The sequence below is a fragment of the Culex pipiens genome, chromosome 3 (assembly GCF_016801865.2).
Source record: "Culex pipiens pallens isolate TS chromosome 3, TS_CPP_V2, whole genome shotgun sequence".
Taxonomy (NCBI): domain Eukaryota; kingdom Metazoa; phylum Arthropoda; class Insecta; order Diptera; family Culicidae; genus Culex; species Culex pipiens.
The window spans coordinates 135597372-135623737 of NC_068939.1; the positions used below are offsets into that span (position 1 = coordinate 135597372).

Consider the following 26366-nt stretch of genomic DNA (forward strand, 5'->3'; position numbering starts at 1 on the left):
ACCTTAAATTGGTATGATACCACATTTTGCTCTTGCATAATCCTTAAGACAAATTTTAAAAGGTTCAGGAATACCAAAATTTGGTATTGATACCAGAGAAAGGTATTATTACGCATTTCCCTTGTTATTTACCCATGCTCGGGTATTCTGCACCCAGGTTAGAATGTTTGTTTAGATTTAGAATCTAAACAAAGAATTTAAAAATATATTTTAAAATCCATTTCAGCAATCCCGCTGTAAAACTATTTTTCATTCTCGAATGGCTGAACTTCCTACTTTTCATCGCCAAAAGTACTTTTCAGCAATTATTTAAAAAAAACAACTCTTTCATGTCAGTGAATGTATACTTGAAGAATGAGCAGGATAAATTCTTTACTTACAATTCTTGATTGGCCCATCTACAATGTTTTGCTTGATTTGAGTGCTGAAAAGTTCAAATTTTCAACACAAAAATTCAGGCGGAGAAACCAATGTTTTTGAGCAATTCCATGTCAAATAGGGAATCGGTTGTACCGGTCCCTCTCCGATTTGAATGAAACTTTGTAGACATGCTATCCTACGCTTAAGCAAGCCGTTTTTGTGTATATGGAGCCAGTTTCACTCAATAATGACATTTGAGAAGGGCGTAAGTGTTTTAAATATTTTTGTGTTTTGTAATTTGAATATAGCTGTATCTCGAAGCCGTTGCATCGTATCAAAAAGTTGTCAAGGACAAACTTGTAGGAAATTTGACGGGCTTTCCGAAAAAAATACACTGGAAGAAAAAAAACACGCCGCTTGTAAGAGCTTTTTGATTTTTATGTTTAAAAGTCAAATTTGATGGTGAGCCCACGACTTTTTTTTCGTTCAAATTTTTTGTGAAAATAGCCCTAGATGTTACAGAAAGACTCACGAAAATGCAGGATGGAGCAACTCACCTGAAAAAATACAAAAATCATTTACTGAAACTGTTTTTTAAGTGCTCTTAACGTAAAAATTTTGAAAAACCGTAAACGGGAATCGATTGTCTAGACAATTTTACATAAAAGTCTCCATATTGACCACTGTCCTAAGTCCAATCCTTGTGAAGCTACAGTGGTTTTAAAACTAAAAATGTTGAAAAAAATGTTTTTTTGATGGTTTTTGACAATTTCTATATTAATTCAGTAATTTTTCAGTCTCGAGTCTTGAAGAGTGTTTAAATTTCTTTTTCAAGATTTTATTGATAGTTTTAATTTGGTGGAAATGTGTTTTTCTCAGTGTCATCTAAGGCTGGTACAAATTTTATTTAAAGTTTTTAATAAAACTTTCAAATTTCAACGGAAATTTAAGTGCAAACAGTTGAAATCAATTTGAAATGCATTCTCCTTCGTTCAGAATCATTTTTAGTATGTTTTGGTTGTTTAAAAAATCTTTTGAATTTTCGATGTTTATTATCGCTTAAAGTTTTTTTTCGATATTTTTTTGTTTTCGACAAATCTTACATTTTTTGAAAACGAATGATTACAAAAAAAACTGAACTTGTGTAAAATGCATTTTTTGCAATTCCGTCGTGAAACTACTTACTTTACCTGTCATTCTTGAACGACGAAATAGCCTACTTTTCTGTACCAAAAATAACAGAATCGAATAGCAACACTTTTCAAAATAAATGCTGAAAAGTTCTACTTATCAGCACTGAAATGGGTGCTGAAAAGTTGAACTTTTCAGCACTTGTTTCGAAAAGTAACACTTTTCAACATTTTTTTGATTTAATCGATTTATTGACAAAAAACATGAAAATTTTACTTAAAATTTCACTCAAAGGGTGTTTATCGGAATTACAAAAAATGTTGTATAGAACTCGTTGCAAAACTTGATTTTTTCAGCACTCTTCGTATTTATCCAACTCGGTGAACCTCGTTGGATAAATGTACGACTCGTGCTGAAAAAATCCTCTTTTTGCAACTTGTTGCATAAACTACTATTACAACACCTTTTCCATGCAAATGTTGAAACTATGGCTTGTTATTTCAATATTATTTTTTTTATATTTCCGGCAGAATTTTTTTTACGCTCGAAATTCTGCAAAGTAACACAACACGTAATTTAATAAAAAAAATATAAACATGTTAAGAGTAATACTCTCTTATGCCATCTCAGTGAAGAATAACCCATGTGTTAAAACTTAAATTATTTAAAATAGAAAACTAAAATGAATATTAATTAAACTATGAAGAATAAAACCCCATTAAAACTTCCAAAAAGCGACCAAATAAAACCATCAGCTAAGTTCAAAGTCAAACAGCTTAAAGATCGGTGGGTGTTTATTCCTTTGAGTGGCCTCCTCCGTCTACCCTGGAGAGGGTTTTAATCCACACCGACCAGGGAAGATTAAATATTTGCACATCCCCGTCGTTTCGGGACGGCGACGCGAGGTCACGGGCCACGCGAAGAGATTCGAAAACGCCGTGTGCCGACAACGGTTGACGCGATTCACCGCCAAAAAACGTGGTCTGTTGACACAGGAGGATTGACGCAGGTGGGCTGAGGTCATTTAGTGAAAGCACCTTATTTGGAAAGGTGATGGTGATGATTTGAGGATATTTTGATGGTCTTTTGATGAGAACTTTTGAGAAAGAGGTAAAATTTGTCAAATGTTCATTATTTGTCTCAATTATGCAAGCATTTTTGGCAACGTAATGTGTATTTACGTAATAAATTTTTGTTTGAACATCGCTTCACTTTGGTGCAGTGCACTTGAGTATAATTAATTCATCAAAAATATCAAGCCATTGAAAAGATGCCTCAAAATATATTTTTCGTGTTGGCTCAACTTTCACTACTTCAAACGCCACATGGCAAGAGGCCACCTTCAGCGGTCATCAGGTCGCAGTTGTCACATGCTTCAGCGTGTTACATCGATTGGTGGGCAAATATTTACGCGTGAATGATTTCAAATAATGTCCGCACCTCGCTGTCGTCGTTTATTTGCTTGTTTACTCTGGCAGCACTGCCATCTGATGGCAGTGTCGATAGGGTGTAAATTGGTTCAATTTGTGGCTTGGCAGTGCGTGGTGGAGTTCCCCTTAATCTCCAATCCTTGAATTGGAGTAAGAAAGGAGCTACATAAATCATGACTGACGTAGGTGCGAAGCAGAGTGTCTGGAATGTTTTCCTGAGGTTAAAATACTTTGTTGGTGCATAATCCATAAATATTACATGTTTATTGTTACGTTGAAGCTGGTTACCATAAAGTAGGTTAAATGCTTAGCTTCATTGTGTCTGAACCTTGCAGATAACTGCTTATTAACTGGCAACCCAATTCATGCAGCTCATGAAGTGATTAAATCAACGATTTATTTGGGTGAATGCCAGATTAATCAAAGCTTACCACCTGCACCAAGGATTTAAATGAAATCATTGAACCGAACAGTGTTACGTCGCTAATGAGTGTTTCACCAATTAGTGTAGACACCTTGAAACTACCGGTTAATTATTCAACTAGGAAGGAAGCACCTGTTTTGAACAATTGAACTCTCCTTGTAATTTATTACGGATTTGAACAAACTGGACAACATTTGAAAAGGTTTCAGTAAACAATTCATCCATCCAACCATCCAAGGTTAAATTAATAAGTTTGGAGCTCCCTTTTGCATATGAAGGTTATTGAATCATCAAACGAGCTTTGACTCCATCAAACAAGACCTGCAAAAAGGTGCTTCTCCTTTATCTTATGCCCTAGAACAAAACCCATCTTATGAAACATCTCATCCTTCCACAAAAGCATACCGCCGCAATGTATTCACCGAACATAATATTTTCATTTTCTCATAATACCTACCCCTGCAGTCAAAGCGGTATTCAGCTGAAATCTTCCTCTTCGGGTGACACTAATGAGAAGAAGCAGAAAACCAATAGTGTCACCTTCACTATTATAACAAACAGTAGTTGCGGCTTCGTTCCGACGTGCTTATGTTTTCCCGAAAGCTTTTTTTTACGATACGTTTTTCCACATTTTCGTAGCATGCAAAAATGTGTATCGTCCCAATGGAAGGGTAAACGACACAATATGGCACAGAGCAATTTTCGCAAGAATTTTCCATTTGTTGATTATTTGATTATTGTTTTTTCATTGTTTGTCTCAAAATAAAAACTTTTGAAAATTTTCATAGCGCTCCTCAAATAAAAGTTTTTCAAAGTTTATCTTCAAAAAGTTCATATAAAAAGATGTAAAAAAATTGTAATGTAGGTTTAAGTATATTGTTTTGTTAATTTATTTATAGATTTTCTCTGATTTTTCATACATATGACGAGCTAAATTTTCCAAATTTGTAATATTATTTAGAAAATGTACCACTTAAAAAAATGTAAAATTACATAAAATGCCTATTTTTACATTTATGGTAAAAAAAAAGTATTCCAATTTATCTCAATACCTTGAATTTATTAATGGCTTGACTAAATTTAAAATCAAAATCATTCCCTTGTTTTTTTTTTTTTTTTTTGAAAAAAGTCAGTTTTTTCGACAATTTCAGGAAATCTGCTCACAAAAAATTAAAAATCTTATGATTTCAAATAGTCTATTCCATAAAATGACGGTCTGTGATCCAATAAACAAGTTAATGTATCGATTTGGCCATTTAAAACCTTGTTGTCACTTTCCCGGTAGTTTTTACGTCGAAAAATACAAGTTTGGCCATACTTTTTTCAATCTTTTCCCTCGGTATTGAACAAAAAACTGTCCTCATCTGTAAGAATGGGACCATCCATAAACCACGTGGACACTTTTTTGGGAATCTTTTACCCCCCCCCCCCTTCGTGGACAATTGTCCATACAAAAAAAATCTTTTTTGTATGGATCGTGGACAATCGCCATACCCCCCCCCCCCCCCCTAAAGTGTCCACGTGGTTTATGGATGGTCCCAATATATGCATCTTGTAGGAAATTTTCCGCTGAAGATTTTCGTCTAAACTATTTTTAGGTTTCATTATTGGCATACAATATTAAGCAAAACTTAAGCCTAAACTGAGGTGGGGCTATATCGCATCTGTTTTTTAAGAGCGAGTCCACGAGCAAAGCATACCCATCTCGCATCGATCTCACCAATCTGCCTGAAATTTTCAGGAGTTGTTTGTACATATAAAACTAGCATCTGGCCAAAATATGAGCACTCTAGGTCAACGGGAAGTGGGGCCAATCGGGACACAAAGTTTAAAGATTCAAAAACGTCAAAAATCGTAAATGGGTGTAACTTGGGCAAAATTCAATTTAATTTCAAAATTCAAAATACATCTGAAAGGGCTAAAAAAAATGCAACAAAATGCAGTGTAGAACATCCCGATTGGTTAAATCTAAAGGGAGTTATTGGCATTTTAGTGAAAAAATAGCATAATTTTCAAACTCAAATAAAAAAGTGTTCCATCCAGATATCAACTCGGTATTAAGCTGCTTTTTTCTGATGTCATCTAGTATCCTTGGACTCCCTTTAGAACTCCCTTTAGATTTAACCAATCGGGATGTTCTACACTGCATTTTGTTGCATTTTTTTAGCCCTTTTAGATGTATTTTGAATTTTGAAATTAAATTCAATTTTGCCCGAGTTACAGCCTTTTTACGATTTTTGACGTTTTTGAACCTTCAAACTTTGTGTCCCGATTTGCCCCACTTCCCGTTGACCTAGAGTGCTCATATTTTGGCCAGATGCTAGTTTTATATGTTCAAACAAACCCTGAAAATTTCAGGCAGATTGGTGAGGTCCAAACGACGACCATACAAAGGGGTATGCCCTGTTCGTGGACTCGCTCTTAAACATAATTAGCTCATACTGTATTACTTAGGCCACCTTTTGTTGGTTTTTCATGGCACACTACCAAAACGAACGTTCACGCTCCCGTCTTATAACTCCTGTTGATAAAGGCCACCTGAAATTTTGAGATTTTTTATTTTTTCTGAGCAAATTTTCTAAAAAACTGACTTTTTTCAAAAAATGCCCAGGGAACATGGAATACTGGCACCCTTGACGGTTGCCAACTGCGCCAACCCCTAGGTATGGCGCTGATTACACTACACATCTGTTTTGCAATCTTAAGTTTCCAAAATTTCAAAATATTGACGAAAATTTTATTTTTGCGAGAAAAGAATGTTTTTGCGGTGATGTACATTGGAATTCCATAAAAAATCAACATATTTTTGTACGAGCCAAAACATTCTAAATGCAAAATAAGGCATTTTAGATTGTTTTCAGTTATTTGGACTTCAAGTTACATTGTAATTTTCAAGTTAATTGAAAAAAAAAATTTTTGCCCCCTGATTTTTCGGACCACATTTGAAGCTTTTCCTAATTTACAAAAAAAAGACGTTTCCACGTGGTTTATGGATGGGTTCATAAATGTTAAAGCAAAATGTAGGGCATGTGGATTCTGATTTATAGAACTGTTTTTTAATATGCGACTAATATAACTATAACTGATTTGCGAACAAATCTGTGCAACCTTCGAAAAATTCACCACAGTATACTTGTTTAGTCTAGTCTAACATGTTTTGGTTGAAATAGCCAACATTTGTAGTTTTTTTTTTTTTTTTTTTTTTGTTATGACAATAACTGGAATCAAATGATAGATGTTTCCTTCCACACCTCCGTGTACGCACGAGAGCAAGCAGCAGTCAACTGCCCTTTTACGGCGATATGATGTATACGCCATTGAGGTGATTTTGCTGTAGACACGATTTTCTGTTTTTGTTCATTTTTTCAATTTAAAATGACTAATTTAAGGTCTGCTCTGTAGAAACTGTTAAAAAGTATAATAAAAATGTGGCCCCTACAAAATTTCTGGTTTTTTCCTATTCTCTACGATTTGTTCTACAAGTGCTCAGTGCTCCATCATTTTTTCGATTTTTTTCGCCGTTACTGATTGTGGTTACCCGCGAGTTTGCTTCTCCAGCATGCCAAAGGCCGGCCGTGGCCGTGGCAGTTCGAGTGCGGCCTCGAAAAACCCGCGAAGTTCGTCTACCGGCCGTGTGCAAAAAGGTAAACAAACTAGAGGTGGGCAAAAAAAGAGCGAACCGCTCAAAGAGCCGGTTCACTGAAAAGAGCGAACGAACCGTGGCTCTCAAAAAAAGAACCGCGGTTCTTTTTTAAACTTCGGTCTTTTGGAAGAACCGTTTCAAGATGGCATGATTTTTGTTGTAAATATAATTTATTGAATTTCCAAAAAATGAAGTACTGAATTTTTTTTATTGAGAATTGCAAATGCAATTTCAAATATTTCAATGCTTATAAAAATTAATCCCAAAAGTAAATTATTTTCTAAACGAACTGAAAAAATCTTTTCATTGTACAACTGATTGTATAATAAAGTTTTACCGGAATACAAATTTGAGTATTTCAAATTGCATAAGTTGTAAAATATTACCAAAAATCTACTGAATAGTTAACCGATTTTGAAAAAAAAAATTCTTTTGTCCGATTAAACTTTAGCGTTTATAGTTTATAGACTTAATTGATTAAATCAGAATATACAAAAGAGGTCACAGATAGTTCTCCAAATAAAATATCAGCATTAGGTCTATTCTTACAGAAATTCCCTAGTTTTAATTTTCCCTAGTTTTAATTTTGGATGCCTATCAATTACTCGAATGTTTAGGTTCGAGTAGAATTTTTAACACAGAGACCACCAAGACCTATGGTTTTCAAGGGCATCTTCTCGTTTTGAGTTTTATTTTTTTTTCAAATAATTTATAAAAGTCCAATATGAAATAACTTATAAAATCACAAGATTCCTAAAAAACTTTTTCATCCAAACTTTGAAAAAGAGCGAAAGAGCCGTTCAAAAGAGCGGCTCTTTTTGATGAGCGAACGAAAATGAGCGGCTCCTAAAAAAGAGCGGTTTTGCCCACCTCTAAAACAAACCAACGCCGTGTCGGCCGCCATCGCGCAGGGGAGCGTGAGCGCAGAAGGCATCGACAAAAAGTTACTACATCCCGGTTATGTTCCGAGATCACCAGTGCGAACCCGTTCCGGTACTTCCGGTGCCACGACCAGTGGCACATCAACATCCGCCAACATCCCCATCAGGAACGAGTTCCAGATGCTGAGCGACGACGAAGAAAACAACAACAACAACACCGACGGTAGCAGCACTACCGACGACGACGACGACGATGATGGTTGTGCACGGAAAAAAGTGCCGACGTCAAAAAAGAACAACTCTCCAGCGGAACGTAGACCACCTCCAATTTTTGTTTTGGACACGTTGGCGGACGATGTTGACGAGTTGCTGGAAGGCCTCGGATATTGTCTGAAAATCGGTAAGTCGGCAGTGCAAGTGATCACACTGAATAAAAAGAATTTCGACCTGGTGTTTGAAGAATTGAAGCGTAGCAACTTCAACTTCTACACATTCAACCCCGAGAAGCCCCTTGTCAAGGTCGTCTTACAGGGTTACTAAGACCGTCCAGTTTCCGACTTGAAGAAGCACCTTTCGGACGCCGGAGGCGTGCGCACTGCCACGAAAGGCGGACTTGGGGGACAAGGCAGAACAAACCAAGCCGCGCTTAAAGTGCGCGAACTGTGACGGCAACCATACCGGCAATTACCGCGGATGCATCGCGCGCAAGGCCTACCTCGAGGAGCAGGAAAAGAGAAAGAAGAAAGCAGCAGCGTCCCACCCTCCTCAGCGAAGTACGAGCGCAGCCGTTCCTGCAGCTGGACAGCTTACGGTTCCAGAGCAAAACTCAGCGTTCCCTCCTGGTTGAGGGCGTTCGTTCGCCAGCGTGGTCGCTGCCGGCAATGGCATTACGGCCCAGCAAGAAGTCACCGGGGAAGATCTCTTCACCCAGCCGGAGTTCTTTGCTCTCGCGGGGGAGATGATGACGCGGTTTTGGAGCTGCCGGAACAAGGCGGAACAATTCCTGGCCCTTAGGGAACTGATGATCAAACACATCTACAAAGGATAAATATTCTGTGATCTAGATATAAGCTTTCTCTTCCTCTATCCCCTTTCCTTTGCAATTTCTGTAAGTTTTTTTTTAATTTTTCTTACTCTTGCTAGTGCCTTAGTTAAAGAAATAATTGTTCCAAAATGGATTATGATGCAACACACAGCTGAAAGGAACTCCAAAACTCTGTTATGCACTTCAAAATAACTCATTGTATCTTGATTATTCACCAATAAAACCGAATTGAATTGAATGTTTCCTTTCATGTGACACCATGATGGTTCCGAGAATATGTTTTTTCTTTGAGTGATTTTTGTTTACATGATTTAAGCATTTACAGCATTCACTTCTTTGTCAATTTAGTCACAATTTATGTAAATGTATGTTTTGCTAACAATTCTTCAAATGGTTCATATCACGCTTTTCAATTGAAAACATATTAAATTCACTTAAAAAGTTTTTATAGAATAATTATTGATTATGTTGTTATTTCAAAGAATAGATTAGAGAAAATTTATCAATTTCATGGGGTTTCACGGAAATCTTCAAATTTTACGAATTTCACGCTGTCCACAAAATTGTAAAAAATCACTAACCCTTCAAAATACCTTTTAACACACCAAGTTTCGCCTCAAATAGTTTCGAAGCACTAATAGCCTGAAGGTAAACAGCAAACATTTTACCTTTACAGAAATTCTACATAAATATCTAGAGCTTTTTTTTTTTTTTTGAAAAGGTGCGGCAAGCTATTAAAAATAACTCTAGATATCTCGGGCCCACCGTAGACACCTTCATCAGGCACCGCTGGCTGCAACCAACCCAACTAATACTCAACACCCGCTGTTTTCTCTGCTCTGTTCTCTGTTTCAGCCACAAGACAATAGCCTGGTGGCACCCGCCAAAAGGACAAAACCGTCACTATCGATAGTGAACCCGCTGGATGTGCTGCGGCAGCGAATTATCTTGGAAATGGCACGAAGGCAGATGCGGGAAAACACCAGACAGGTAAGAGAGAGAGAGAGAAAGGTAGAGGTGGAGCATGTTGATTGGAATTCTGCATCCCGACAATGTGCAGCTACTATTTTCACTATCCAATTGACAGTATGCCACCTGGCTGCTCTGTTGCAGTTGGTCACAATTGCACCTCACTGCTGGCACATGTGTCATATCGGGGTCAATCATTTGCGTCATTCTGGGTGTTGTGTTGAGCTGGAATTCACACATTGAGGAACTGTCGCAAAAATGAACATTTTATTTTGTTAAGAGCAACTGGTTGGCCATTTCAGCTTTATGAAATTCAGAACCAAATATATTTCTGGCTCTCATCAGTCATATTGGTACTCATTGGATCGAAACTTTATTTCGAGATCCATTTTAGCAATCTCGCAGCTTAGAGTTTACACCTGGCATGCGTCAAGGATACCAAATTCAAAAATTAAATAGATCTTGTCAGCATCTTGGTAGGTTTTCAACAAAAAAATCATTTGATATGTTTAGTTTTCAGCTTATTCAAATGCAATTTTGGCAGAAAAATTAATGTCCACTAGATTAAAAATCTACAAAAAAATGCTTTTATCAAAACATCATTTTCACAACAGTTAGTTACTACATCATGGTATCCCATTCAAGAAATAACACAAAAATACACATAAAATTCCGAACGTTGAAGCCATTATCACGCTTCTTTTGCCGCCCTTTTGACTGCGCGACAATAATTGTCTCAAAACTTGCTGGTGATAGGAAACGGCACGTGCGAAGAGTTACACTGGCTGCCTTCTTCAAGTTGGGAAGGTATCACCTTCCAACCACACAGCAAACAAACCTGTCACTCCAACCACCATCCTCGTTGGGGGGAGGAGCGCCTCCAGGTGATGGCTTCCCGCGGGATGGGTACGGTTTGTTGTTTCTTTTGAGGAGTCTTCTGTGAAAATGTCAACAAATAATTCAACGTCAAAGCGTATCATGAAACTATTTTATTTTATATTACTTAGAACGGAGTTATTTAAAAAAACATGAAAAGCAGACTTAAATTTTGAACAAGTTTCAACTTTGTACAATTTAAAAAAAAAACAACTTAACCCCTAAATCCCCTATATAAAGGTGATATCGTATTGCATCTCAATCTATCTATCGCCAAGTTTTCTCAATTGTACAGCATGAGAACATCAAAAGAAGTTTCGTTTTCCTAAGTGGAAAGCGATTTGCGTGTGTGATGTTTGTTATTCTCAATCTTTCCTATTTTTGGCAATCCATTACCTCGGGCAATCTGGGCTTGGGGTGGAAATATGATACTAAATAAATATATCAATGTGAAAACAGTTATATTTTTCCTTTGGTGTAAAAATTCAAAGGAAAAACAATTTACACGAAATATGTTTTGTACAAGATTAAATTACAAATCAGAAACATGTCATCTTCGAAAAAGAAGGTTTTTTTTCGAAGAACATGATTAATAAAGGGATAAAAGTGCCCAATTAGTCACTACCAAGGAAATAAGAATGTGTAGCCGCAGAATCATTAGAAATGCCCTCGAATGCAGTCGAAACATGGCCCCTCGTTAAAGATGATACAACGAATGGAGTCATTTGGATTATTACCTCCAGCTGTATTCATTGGAATGAAAAGCTTCACAGTCTTATCAGAGGAAAATTCACCCTTTGTATCTTAAGAGAAAATGTTTCGAGTTTAGTTTTTTAGAAAGTAACAATTAGAATCTAAAAACTACAGCAAAATCTACACATCTATTTTGAACAGTTTTCAAAAATCTCCTGCATTCATCGCGATATGATGAGACTAAATTCAGCTTCATTTTTTACGATCCTTGGGCGTCGCGTTATGAAACGTAAATAGCAGCGGCGTCGTATTACAACCCCAGACGGCAAAGGTGTCTCACCTTCATAAATAATGCATCGTTAAACAATGAAAGTCAGAAGTCAGTTTCTTTGCAGCAGGCTGGGAGCAGTGAAAACATAAATATAGGACACACTGCTGCTGGGATTAAAAACTGTACTGAATAATGTCTAGCTTGTGTGGAATAATGCATGCTTGCCTTGCCGTTTTGTCATGTTTCATAATTATTGAGATTTCTCAGAAGAGACTTTTGAAAAGGTATTTTGCAATTTGACCGTTGCAAACATTGATCGAACTTAAAATATCAAGGACGAATTAGACTATGACAGACAAACAAACAAACTTTTTGACAGTTTGGCAGTTTGCCTGCTTCGTTTGCAGAAACGTGGTTTATTTTGCGAGTTTGCCGCAAACTGTCAAACACAAAAAGTGCGAGTTTATTTGCCATAGTCTAATACCTCCCAAAGTTCGATCAAATTAACGAAATCCTATTAACTAATTTAAAAAAAATCATGGCTCTGAGTAGGGCGTCCAATTTTCCCGGGTTTGAAATTTACCGGAAAACGGGAAAAATATTTTTTGGATCCCGGGATTTTTTTGAAATTGTCAGAAAATTAATATGTTTGTTTTATTTGTTGTTGTTTTCATGTTTAAAATCAAAGAATTAGCTCAATACTATCACAGCACATCAGTACCGCAGTTTTGAGACAGCTTAAAAGAAATATAAAATTGATTTTGTGTTTGTTCTTTGTTTTGCTTTGGATTTTAAATGAAACATATCAAATAAATCATGGTGATTTAAATTAAATAAGTCTCTTTTAAATATATTTTATTTATTTTTAACTATTTGACATCACTTGAAAAAGCTTAATTTTTTTTAAATTTAAAAAAAAAACTGCAGCAACACCAATTAAGAGATAGAAGCTAATGTTAAATTTTAGATAAATTAAGAACTTCATGTTTTATTTAAAACTTATTTTACAAATATTCTTTTAATCACTACTGCCAACTGGGGAAAATCAAGACAAAAGTCTGGTATAGGAGAAAAATCGTTTTTTTTAAATGGCTCAAGCAGCTATATTACTTTGTTACCTTTGTCCTGATTTTCTCCAGGCGGCGGTGTTTGATGAAAAATAGTTAAATATGATATTTTTTCAAATTTAGAATAATTAATACCCAGTCTTTGAAAAGAATATAAAATATTTAAAGCGCTAGAAAATTTTTGAATTTCTAAACTAAAATTTTAACAATTTCCATAATATGCCAAATTATTGCTGATATATGTCGAGTACAAATTTTGAATGCTTTATAATAATTATCGATTATTAATTAATCAAATGTTCATCTATTTCTACATCCTAATCAGAATTTCCAAACCAAAATAAGTTTTTTTCTCTATTTCGGGAAATCCCGGGATAAAATATGAAAAATCCCGGGATTCTGGAATTCCCGGTTTTGGAAAAAATCGGGAATTTCGTCCCGGCAATTCCCGGGATGGACGCACTAGCTCTGAGTCCTGTTGATTATACATAACATCGCTGAAATTTTAAAGTTATCGCAGTTTTAGTGAAAAAAGTCGATTTTTTCCCGTTTTCGTCATTTTTCCATTTTTGCGCGTGGCGCGTCGAAAAATCCAGTTTTATTTTCAAAAAATCGTATCTCAGAGTATCGAAAACATAACTTCACCATTTTTTGATATGTTATGTGAAATTTTCCGAGGAATCCGATAAAAATATTTTCAGACATAGGTTCTTTGGTCCCGAGACCTTCAAAACAGCATTTTATGTTTTCATTCAACCTTTTCAAATATTAAGCTAGATTTTTGAAACTTCTTACTATTTTTCCCAAATAGCCAAACTAATCATCCGATAAAAATATTTTCAGACATAGGCTCTTTGGTCCCGAGACCTTCAAAACAGCATTTTAAGTTTTCATACGAACTTTTCAAATGTTAAGCTAGATTTTTGAAACTTCTTACTATTTTTCCCAAAAAGCCAAACTAATCACCTTTCTTTTGCGTCTAGGACAGCTAAAATCGGATGAAATGGCGCGGAGATATGACTTTTTGAAAAAAGTGGTTTTTGCGAAAATCGACAAAAATTGCCATTTTTCGAACCACCCTAACACGGCGTAGGTCACCCTAATGACCAAACAAAAAAATACGGGTCTAATTATTTTGGCCAAGGATCCCCCAAAAAAAAATTATGAGCCGGATCGGAGAACTTTTTTTTCAAATCATGCTGTTTTCGTGGGGAATTGCTGTATTCTGGTGATGAATATAGAGAATGCGTAACGTGATTTTCGAATGATCCCACTTTGTTTACTATTACAAAGTAGGAGACTGTTCAAGCACAAGCATGACTTTTTTCTTACTGATAAATGAGCTGTTTTATAATCATGAGCTGAATGTACCTATATGTTTTATTTTGTCTTGATTTTGACATTATTTGCTTAATAATTGAGTGTGCCTTCAAGTTTCGATCGGTCAGAAGAGGAAAAACTGCGGCGAGAGCTGTAGACAAATTCCCTGATGTTGGAATCCTGCAGCTCTTCCTGGTCCAGCGAAAAAACATCGCTAATTCTAGCGAAGCTGATCCAATAAACAAAGAAGATTTTCACTAAACCAGAAGGCTTTCAAACGGAATCAAACAATAAAGACAGCTTCTGGATGGATACAATCATATTCCATATTCAACTTCCATTAATAATCATAACAAAATGATGATCTTAAGATTTCTTGACCTCAAGTTCTGGTCCTCAAAAGCCACACATTTTTCATTCCTGCAAAAAAAAAATTTTTGCAATTCCGTCGTGAAACTACTTACTTTTACTGTCATTCTTGAACGACGAAATAGCCTACTTTTCTGTACCAAAAATAATAGAATCGAATAGCAACACTTTTCAAAATAAATACTGAAAAGTTCTACTTTTCAGCACTCAAATGGGCACTTGTTTCGAAAAGTAACACTTTTCAACATTTTTTTTTAGTCCGGGTACTTAGCCTGATGGTTAAGCGATCTGCCTTCCAAGCAGACGATCAGGGATCGAATCCCGCCCGGTCACCTCGTCACCGATTTTTCGGTGGCAACTAGACCCCCTTGCTCCCTCTGGGAGCACCAGAACCCCGGTAATTAATTACCAAAACACACACACACGCCGCTCCCCCCGCTAGAACCAGATAGTGGTGGTTGAGTGCAAACAGGACGTAAATGGGTGCAAACAGAACAGTAAATAGGTTCCACTTTGACAGCTCAGAATTGAGATAGTTTTGCGAACAACTATTCAGCACCCAGCGTATATTCAGTTATTTTTTGAACTTCTTTGCTCTTTTTCTTACATTAACCACAGCTTTTGGCACAAAGATTTTTGCTACAGATATTTTAGTATCTTTAAAACTGGGGGAATTATCGGTGTAAAGTTTTAATTCACCCCGTAAGTATTGTCTATAGCATAATTTACAACAGAATTTGTCTATTTGTTAAAATCAGATTGTTGCATTGTTTGGTCCGTTAGTTTGACAATTTTGAAATCAGATATTCCATAATTTCGATAATTCATGAAAATGTTACAATTTACTAGATTTTCCAGTGAGGGCGTTGCAAACACTTTTTAAAGTTTATGTGACTTCCCCCCTCCTGCAAAGTTGGTCTGAAAAATGAAGGGGCAAAACATATTTTTTTCGAAACACTTCAAAATTTTAATGTAATTAGAAGTCCAATCAACTGAAAACAATCTAAAACGCATTTTAAAACACTTTTTTCATTGAAATGTTGAAACCATGGCGCGTAATTTCAATTTGAATACTTTTTTTTGGCAAAAAAATAAACAGAAAGAAGTTATGAAAACAATAAATTTGCCGACTCAGCAGTCTTAAAGAGCGAAGGTATATAAAACCACACAATTTACTTTTCTCCAAAAGACATTTCACCGTTGACCTTTTTGCTTGAAATGCTTTCTTAGGTTGGACAATGTTTATTGCTCTTTCAGGACGTACTCGACTTTTTTTTGTCGATTCCAGCCATTCCAAGAATTCTTATCGCTCACAGAGTGAGTCAATTGAAAATACAAAAAAATCGAGACAGACTTTGAAACTAGCCATTGTAAAAAAATGTTCCTGGAAGCAATTGATTGCATGTTTCGAACCATTGGAAAAATAAACCAATGCCTTCTAATCGAACATTAGGGTGACAAAGCATTGATTGTAAAAAAAGTTTTTTTCGTGATACACTTTGTCAAAAATATGCAGAATTCAACATTATGAATTTAAAAATAATCACTTAACTTCAACGTTGAAGATACCTGTTGAGCGGGTCAAAACACTCCCAAAGTTGATCGAAAATAAATCAAGTTGAAATTGAATTGTGTGGATTTTACCGCTTAACCGCAGAGTGCTGCCGAGTGGCGAAAGTCGAGAAAGACCGCACACAGCTTCCCGTTGGGAGTTGGGTGGGTAATTCAAAATCGATAAAGTTTTGCGGACTGTTTTGCCGACGAGTTGGATGAAAATTGGTTTTGAATTATCGAAGGTGTGGTTTGGAAAGTTCGACCTGTTGATCGTAACGGCGATCGGTGGAACAGATGATGAACGTTGGCGAAAGCAGCAGACCACAGAGAGTACAATTTCTACGAATGTTAGCCGTTAAATTTATCGACGAGTAAACCTGCTGATCACAGAACGTTTCAAATACTTTGTAGTGCATGTATATTGAATAGTTTGCACTTAATGAAAATAAATCTCTTTCCATCTCGCCAATTTCTGCAAGATATTTAGCCTCTTGCCATCATATCATCTATCGTCCTAGTTCAACCATCAACGGCCAAGACGACGATGAGGCAGCATCATGACGGAAGAAAATCAATCGGTTGATAGATACTTTATCGTTTCGAAGACGATGGCGAGTTGAGGTGGCTTTGGTCCCGGTTGAACGTCTAATGTCTTAACAGTCAAAGAGCTGTCGAACTAAATTACGGTGCCCACAGCGTGGCCAGCACCGTACAGTCTTTAAGACTTAAGTTCTCCAGAACAATCTGAAGATGAAGTGGACAGTATACTAGTAAACTCAGATACACAAAAAGCTGAAATAATATTTAAAAAAATCTGGTTTATGAATTCATTTTCACAAAAAAAATCTGACACTTCTTACAAACAATCAACTGAATTTGTAAATTAGTCATGACCATCTTCAAGATAAGAAATACGAACAAAGTTTAATATTTTTAATATTTTTAAGGATACCCAAAAGTTTCAAAAACAAATAATAAGTGCAGCTCAATCAAACTCATTGGGGGTGTCTCATGCAACTGAGTGTACGGGCTGAACAAACTTGGACGAACGAACCAGCCTCAGGGGGAGCGAGAGAAAATGTGCACGTGAGAGCATGACCAAATCATCATCTCGTCTGATTTCTAGATATCCTCAAGGGATGGACCCAGTTAGAGATGTGGAAAAGCGCAAACATGGAAACTTTCTCCACGGAGGGGTGACAGGGTACATTCATATGCTTATTTGATAAGTATTAACTTTGAGCAACATTTCCATAGTCTGTGATTTATTTCAGTGGATTTTGCAGTGGATTGCAGAAGCCGATGAATTAAAACCTAACTAAATCCACCTATGTGGTTGGTGCCTTCCTCACTCATGGGTGATATGATAGATTTGAACACAAATTTCATCAATTTTTTAAGATACGGAATATGAAAGAACATAAATATCATTTAAGTGGATTATCCCTTGAGACAGGGTTGCCAGATCTTCAATATTTTCGGCTCATTGGAAAGGTCTTTCGATTACCTACACAGAACAAAAAGTTTAATTTTGGAATGTTGAAAATTTGGTAGGTTGAATATTACAGTAGTTGTTCGGTAACTGGGCGTTGTTTAACTGGGCTGCTTTTTAACTGGGCGCTCGATAACTGGGCCGTAGACCAGTTAAAAAGAAGACAAACGTCAAAAAACCAAAACAAACCAAAATGACCGAGAGGTTAATGGATGCAAAAATCATATTCAATAAATAAAAAAACTTTTTTCAAACTTTTGTTTAATTTCAAGTTACAATTAAAGAAATATGAAAAACAAGAATTGTAAATAAATTTGAGTAACTTTTATTTTTATATTTCATCTGGAAAATATTATTCATCGATGGTCTCCTCGTTATTTTTTGTTCAGCCCAAAAAAAAATCGGTGACTGGGCTACCTTCTCAGCCCAGTTACCGAAAAACTACTGTACCTCTTTTATGAGTAATATTACATAAATAATTTGTAAAAATGTGAACCTGATGACCAAAACCAAACCAAAACCAAACCATCCACATTAACGACCCCCGGGTCTTTTGTGGTCTCTATTGCAAGTTTCTGCTCGAACCTAGGAGTCCGAAGGCTTGAACGGGGAGAGCACCCAAACCTCTTTCTACTCCAAGGAACCTTCCACCCCAGTGTTTGAACTGACGACCTTTGGATTGCGAGTCCAACCGCCGCCAGCGATTCCACCGGAGTAGGCTTGGTTTGGTGTGTTGTTTGTACTTATGGCATGGAGACGACTCCTACACTTGGAATGACTTAACGGCCTAACAACCAAGGCCGGGACCAACATTTTACTTCCTCATCCGATGGAAGGTTGCAGCAGATGGGAATCGAACCCAGAATCATCCGCTTACAAAGCGGAAAGCGTAAGCGTAACCTGATGAATATTCATCAAAAACTGATGAAAATTCATCATTTTCTGGGGTAAAATTTAATCCGGACATAGATTACATAAATTGAAGCGAGATCTGGCTTCATAAAAGTACATAAATATCACCTAAGTGGTCATAACTTGAGACAGGGTTGAAAAATCTTCAATGTATTGGACTCGTTGGAAAGGTCTTTCGATTAAATACCAACGATGTACAACATAGTGGGACTTAAATTGGGCACTTTTCTAACACATGAATATTTGCGAAAACACATTTTTATACACATCTTTTGAACTACTTATCGAAGCTTCAAACAATTCAAAAGCGCAGTATGGGACTTAAACCAAGTCGAATGAGACTGAATCGTCTCAAGTGCTGAGAAAACTTGGCAAGAATTTTGGTCACATACATGCACAATATATTATAAAAAAAATTCTCAAGGTGATGAATGAAAAGCCCCAGAAATTTTATGGAGACTTGAGTAGATGAAAAATGGTTTCTTTGATCATATATCGTGAGGTCTGCTCAATATGTTGAAATGGGTTTCTTTATGTATTAATCCATTCCATGAGACTTCGAGTAACAAGGAGTTTATGATATTTTTATATGGCCGAAACACGGACGAGAATACAAATTGAGTGAATTGAATATACAGTAGGGTGGTCCAAATCCGGGCTTTCTCGGGGCTACCCCCTGAAATCATAGATTGACCCATCATTAGGCTTAATTCCAAATTTGAGCTCATTCTGACCACGGGAACCCCTCCCTCTAATCGCTTGAAGTTTGTATGGGAAAAATCGTCAAAATGTATGGAGAAAAGCAAAAAAATGCACGTGCGTGCGTGCTCGCTTGCCTGCCTGCCTGCCTGGCTGTGCGCCTGTTATGTTGCCCCTTTGAGCCGGCCGCGCAAAAATGGTCCTTTTCGGAAGCTAATAACTTTTCAGCAAAAAATCCTAAAAATATGGTGTCTTCGGGAAAGTTGTTCAAAATTTAATGAAGGTTCTACATCTGAGAATTGATAAAGATTAAACGACAATTCCGCCCTCCACAGGTAAAAAACTGAAACTGTTGCTTTTTACCTTCCTCACCTTACTGAGGAAAGGCTATAAAATCACTTGAAAATTAAACTTCTTAATTTGACGTCCTAGACCCACCTTCATGTATACATATCGACTCAGAATCAAATTCTGAGCAAATGTCTGTGTGTGTGGTGGGATGTTGATCAAAAAATTGTCACTCGATTATCTCGACATTGATTGAACGGATTTTGTCCGTTTTGGCGTCATTCGATCCGTCTTGGGGTCCCACAAGTCGCTATTAAAAATCATGCAGTTTAGTTGAGTACTTCAAAAGTTCAAAACGATTTTAACAAAAGTCCGGAAGATTGTAAAAAGGGTGGTTTTTGTAAGAAACCCCGTCATGCTATACATTTTCAGAAAGGTATTTAAAAGACCTTTCCAACGCGTCCAAGACATTGAAGATCTGACAAATCTATCAAAAGTTATAAGCACTTAAGTGTTATTTACACGCTTTTTGGAGGCCGGATCTCAGATATGTTGATGAAAACGTTGTCCGGATCTCTCATGCAACCTATCGTTGGATAGGTATTCAAAAGACCTTTCTAACGCGTCCAAAACATTGAAGATCTGACAACCCTATCAAAAGTTTTAAGCACTTAAGTGTTATTAAAGCACTTTTTGCATTTTGGATAGCACCCTTTACATGTGAGGAAGGCGCCAACCACCTAAGGGTGGATTAAGTAACGTTTTTCCATACATTTTGACGATTTTTCCCATACAAACTTCAAGCGATTAGAGGGCGGGGTTCCCGTGGTCAGAATGAGCTCAAATTTGGAACTAAGCCTAGTGATGGGTCAATCTATGATTTCAGGGGGTAGCCCCAAAAAAGCCCGGATTTGGACCACTCTAATATACAGTTCTATTCAAGATTATATAACTCATAGGATCATCTGGATTCAATCTACATTACCACGCAAAAAATATTCTAAGTGACTTATAAAATTTATTCAAGAAAATAGAACACACGAAGAATTCGAAAAACAATGCAACATGTACCAATCGCCTAGGTGGCACTTCGACACACCGTTCGACTCCAAGCGAAATTTTCTTATGACCGTGGAGATTTTCCCTAATTCTCTTAAAACAATCAACAATTCCCGTCTTCCAAATACCTTATCTTTGTCCATGATGTGCGGTGGAGATGGAAGCGACCGGCAATGGACGGTTGTCGTATATTTGAGAGGCTGGTTCAGGTTTTATATATAAAAAATACTTTACAAAACCTTCTACCGCCACGTCATTCGTCAGCGTTTGCTAATTACCGTTGTTACGCAAAATGCCTCTCCGGATAAGCGTTTCGCGGTTCATTTCCTCCCATCCAACTCACAATCGTGGGCACACGCTGCTGCATGGTAATGTGATAATCCATTCAACCTGTCCTGTATTATGTTCCACCACGCTCCAAATGCGATGATTACACCAAGCAATTGACATTACAGTGCAATTATTTATCCTCGCTCCCTTTTTCCAGGTTGAACGAAACAAAGCCATCCTGCGCGAGATTGGCAAGCGAAGTCACGCCGAGTTTCGAAGCTCCGACGGCGATGACACCGAACTTGGCAGCCCGGCCGGACTGCTGCTGGATCGCCTGTACTACCCGCCTCCGCCGAGACCGGTGGCCGAGTTGGCACCCTACCTGCGGCGTTTCGCTGGGTCCGCTGGGTCCGGTGGTGCCGTAGATTACGAGTTGGACTCGCGGGAGCAGCGGAAGTCCACCGGCGGAAGTAGCGGAAGCAGCAGCAACAACAAAGCCACCGACGACAGCAGTAACAATCCGAACGGAAACCCGATTAATGAGCAAATTAGCAGTGGGCCGCTCACGTTGGCCAAGGAACAACGCCGGCTGGAACAACAGGAAGAGGCGGAAAAGGCTGCTGGGTCGTTTCGTCCCCAGCAGCTGAGATTCTCCAACGATCGGCTAATGGTACCCCCGAATGATGGCTTTTTGGACGATCCACGTGACGACGGCGACGTCGACGATGACGACGAGGACGAATATCTTGCCGGTAACGAAGACTTGGTAAAGGGGCGGGAACGACTTCAGCAGTTGCAGCAGCAACAGCAACAACGCGACCAGAAGCTGAAAAGTGACAACGGTTACCGGCTAAGGTACTTGAACAACATTCAGGCTAAAATGTATGGCTAAGTGGGTTGACTCGGGACGGAACTCCACGCAACTTCTCTGACAACTGAGCTACATTACAAAACGAAACGGAAACTAGAGACAGGCACGAGGCAGAAGAAGAAATCAACTATGTGTGTGTGTGTGGCGTGAGGGGTAGACAAACTATGAACGGAACTGGACAAACACGACCAACGTTAAGGAGACGCGCGAAACGGACTGTCGGACTAAATTACGCGAGGGCTGTATTAATTTAGCTTTTTTTTTAATCAAAATAGAAGGGCAACGTTTGAGCATTCTCTGTCAGCTAGATTACATTTCCATCATCGTAATTTGTATTTAACAATTTTTGAACGAAGAGCACAAGTTGCAAACGGAAAATTATTGAAAATTTCACATAAATTCTATCAGAGAAAAAATGCAATAAAAAGCTCGAGGAGAGACAGTGACAATGTTTTCTTTTGATTTACAAACAATCCAACAGTTCTTTAATGATCTTGACTCAGTCTTCTTCACAAAGGTTATGTGCAATAGGATGTAACAAAAATGACACTTTTCCCGGGCATTCAGGGACTGGTTCCGGTGATTTTACATATTTTATTCATAAATGACAAATTTTGAGACACTTAGGTCACTGAACGTTTATTTTAAACGTCACGTGTATGCCAGCTCTATGAGCATGTTTTGGTATATCTGTAGGTCTGTCTGTCATCGACCATTGAACAAAAAAGATTTTTGAATTGATCTTTTTCTTTGTTTCATACATATTTTTTTTTGAACAAATAAAAAAGAATAATCTAAACTCTTACCTTATATCCCAATATTTCACTTTCCAGAAACCGTTATTTTATCTGTTATCCATATTCAAATTCTGGAGTTTTTTTTGAAAAGGTCCAATAAACATAATATTCAGTTTTTTGCATTTTGGGTGTTTTTTAATACCCCAAAAACACCCAAAAAGCAAAAACTGGAAATTTGGTTTATTGGACCTTTAAAAAAAAACTCCAGAATTATTCGTGCCTTCTAAAATTAAAAAAATTATGTCCTGAATATTTGAAATTTGTGAATCATTTATTATCATCATATAAATCATAAAAGCACAATCTTCCCAATCTTCCTGATTTCATAATACAATATGCTTGATAAGCTGATATCTACCTTCATTACCTTAAAAAACTAAAGTTTTGTAAAACCAGAAATAATTTAGGTTGCCTTGTTTTCAAAATAATTGAAAATTACATTCAAAATTAATTGAATAAAGTATTTTTTTCATATGCAAGTTAATTTACCAAAAATTCTACTGATTCCAGAAAATTTCCTGTGTATGTTTTGGGCATCCAACTTGTCCTTATTCCAAAAAGTTTAATTGAATGATTTTAACAAGCCCAACATTTCGTCGCCGTCGTGCTAACTTGTCGTACGTGCATTTTGGGCCAAATTGAGTTAAGAACGCCATTTTGTGCAGCTCGCAATTTGACCTTCACAGATCCCCAAAATTCGAATTCAATCCTGAGATATTCAACGAAATCCGAAAAACTCCGTGAATTTTCGTCACTTTACATATGAAAGTAGTTTCAATCTTGTCGTGCTATCTTGTCACTCCACGAAAATTAGTGCAAGTGCGACAACTGGCCAAAGGGATTTCAGGTCAGAACGCGTTTGACGCACGTACAAGTTAGACTACCGTAAACATTTTTAATCATAACTCAGGACTCCAGCAAACTACTTCAACCAAACTTCGGGACAATGCATATAAAGGTCAGCCAAACAAAACGTGTTTGTTATTGTTTACATTGCGTGTTTTCGTTTTTGTTTATTCAAGGTCAAACATTAAAACGCGTTTTTCTCGAAACGTTGACATGGCGAGTGCGACAAGATAGCACGACGATGTCGATTTGATGAATCGCGATAATACAAAAACAATCAAAGTTTCAAACATAGAGTACGTTATCCATTAGTGGAACCCTTTCCTATAGTAAACTCAGTGAAGGTGTTTTGGTGGAAACATAAATAAATTCCCAATTTCAAGAAAATATTTTAAACATATTGTTCTGTCCTTTTAGCCAAAATACGTGTTTTGAGTTCGACACCTGCCGTTACCTAATTACCTGCAAAAATTAAGAAAGTGTTGTATTTGAGCACATTAAACATACCATAATTTCTTGTTATGACCAACTTTATTGCATACTTTTTTCAATCATGAGTGTAAAAATAACTGTTTTCTACGTTTAAAGTACCAAAGTTAATGAACCATAAGAACTAATAATGAATCAAAACTGTAATACAAAACTGTAATACAAAACTAATAATGAATCAAAACTGTACTTATTGTACTTAATTGATAATTGATGATGAAAATGATATTTTATGAGAATAAATCAACAACATATATTTTTCTGTAAATTTTTTTTATTGTTTTATCAGCAACTGTAAACAAATCTATAGTTTTGTTTTGGTGATTTATTCTACTAACTGATAAAAAAAATGTACAACAAAATTACCTGTTTTGCCTTTCTTACTAAAGTAAGGTATAGGTTTTGCTTTATTGCTTTATTGGACATCATTTCCATCTTCATAAATATTACAATTCATCGTGAATAATTTATTCTATTCATTACCTTTTTTATTTTATTCATTCATATGTTTACAGTGATTTTCGACACGTCCTTTGAACATTTTTGGAAAAATGTGTTTAAAGGTCTTTTAGGTTTCTATGTTTTTTAGGCCATGTTTGTTAACAAAACATAAATATTTACAATGAAAAAAGTGACCAAAGGCCCTCTTTTGTTCATTATATCTATCATTAAACTCACAACATGACATAACACAAATCATCAAATATGGGTTGAATTTGATATAAAAATAACAATTTTCCTATAGTGTACCCAATCGGCTTATAGACCCGGGTCCACTAATGGGAAGGGGGTCCATAACAGGAAAAAATAACATTATTTTCAAATGGCCATTTTTCTGCATAAAATACTATCAATTGATGAAAAAATAGTCAGAATTGTAATTAATTTTACAAATACCACTTTTACTGGTAGCAAAAAAAATAGGCGAATTTCAAATATATATTACTGAAATATTACTACAAGTATTTCAAAAAAACATAATGAATTCACAAAAACGAATAGCTTGAAACTGTTCGATAATGAGACAAAGTAAATACTAAATTAAAATCGGAATGACCTTTGGCGTTTAACTTAACATTCACCTCTCCATAGTCACCCACACCTTTGACGACACTCATTATGATTCCCTCTGCGATTCCAATTAGCTTTGCAGTGGTCTAGGCACGAGTTCCTTAACTGCTTTGAATTTCAAATTGAGCTTGAATCGAGAGTGTCTTCAACTTTATAGCAACAGTAATTATCTTTTTTGAATGGATGACAGCAGCTCGGCAACAGCTTAAATTGCTGAGTGATACGGGATGACAATGGTTTTGCGAAAACTCATTTTAATGAAGCAAAATACCATTCATCGATTTGATGATTCTGTTGAAAACTTCTTTTTTTTATTGGTAAGTGAGCTTCTTTCACAAAGATACGGTGCACGACGATACAATAGTTAACTCGGTAGACAGACAATTTTTCAACCAAAAAATGTGAGCATTGTCCCTCGTTAGATGGAAGGAAAAAGCTTAAGGAATCCTTTCAAACAAGGACAACAACTTTTAACAGCTTCGAAGGTATTCATTTAAAAATTTATGGGGACATCACTCGAACAACAAATGGAACTGTAAACTTGGGATTTGTAAAAAATCGGTTTATTTGTTAACATTTAAGTGATTTCTAGAAAGTATCGTAAAACTCGCTTTCATAACAATTTTGCAATACTAAATTTTTTAATGTGCCACCGTCAGAAAACTTTTCTCGTCCACCTCAATTAAGTCGCATGTTGCCACGTGTCCTCCGACGATGACTGACTTTCCAAACGAGAGTTGAGTTGTTGTTTCTCCCCCAAGATGGGATTTGAACCAACTTCCTCCTGTGCGTGCCCTCCCGAACAATCCAGGTAACTTTGTGACATTGTCGGTGAAAAGTTTGCTTCGCCACCCATCTCACTCACCAAGTCCACAAGTAAACTGAACTTTGGTGTTGAATTCAAAGCAGCTCCTTAAACCACGGAAGAAGGCTTACTTTTGAGATTTGAAATTTTGCACCCTGTCGAGTGTGGCATTTCTGTGACGTGAAATTTCAAAAGAAAGGTAATTGAAAAGTTTTACGCACGCCACAGGCAGTGAATGCAGTGGGCGTGAAATTAGCACGAGTTTTTTTTTTTTGTTTTTAATAATCAAACTGACAGAGAGTGCTACGAATTGGCGAGAAAGCTTTCCTTTCACGGCCATAACACTTAACAGAGCAAATTCAATGTAACTACAATGGAAAGATGAAAACAACATAAATAGAAAACAAGTTTAAGTAACTCATAAACTACGAATTAAAGTTAATTCTAAAGAGAAGAAAAAATTAAAAATGGTTGAAACTTATTGTACCGTGCTGCTATGAAGAGTAAGATTGAAAGCTGAAACGAAAAAAGCACAACAGAATAAAAAAAAATAAAAAAAAAAGCGTTGAAACTATTTTTTCGATAGAAAATTGCTGGCAGCGGATGAACGACAGTTAAGTGCTGAAAGATCGATTAAACTAAAGAAAATATAAATTTAAAAAAATCTTATCACGACTCCAAACCATTCCGGTTATTTATTTTAAATTTAATCCACTCTGTGTATATGCTACCCG

The 26366-nt window shown here is 36.7% G+C and overlaps 1 protein-coding gene across 2 annotated transcripts in view; it reads left to right on the forward strand.

Annotated features, from left to right (window-relative positions):
* Window positions 1-26093, forward strand: part of LOC120413811 (uncharacterized) — an 87486-nt gene extending 61393 nt beyond the window's left edge. For both annotated transcript variants that reach the window (XM_039574767.2, XM_052709355.1), the window contains exons 3-4: window positions 9770-9904; window positions 20971-26093. In XM_039574767.2, the coding sequence (XP_039430701.1) occupies window positions 9770-9904; window positions 20971-21645 (810 nt within the window). In that variant the 3' untranslated portion in view covers window positions 21646-26093. The remainder of the gene's footprint in view (window positions 1-9769; window positions 9905-20970) is intronic.
* The last annotated feature ends 273 nt before the right edge of the window (window positions 26094-26366 follow it).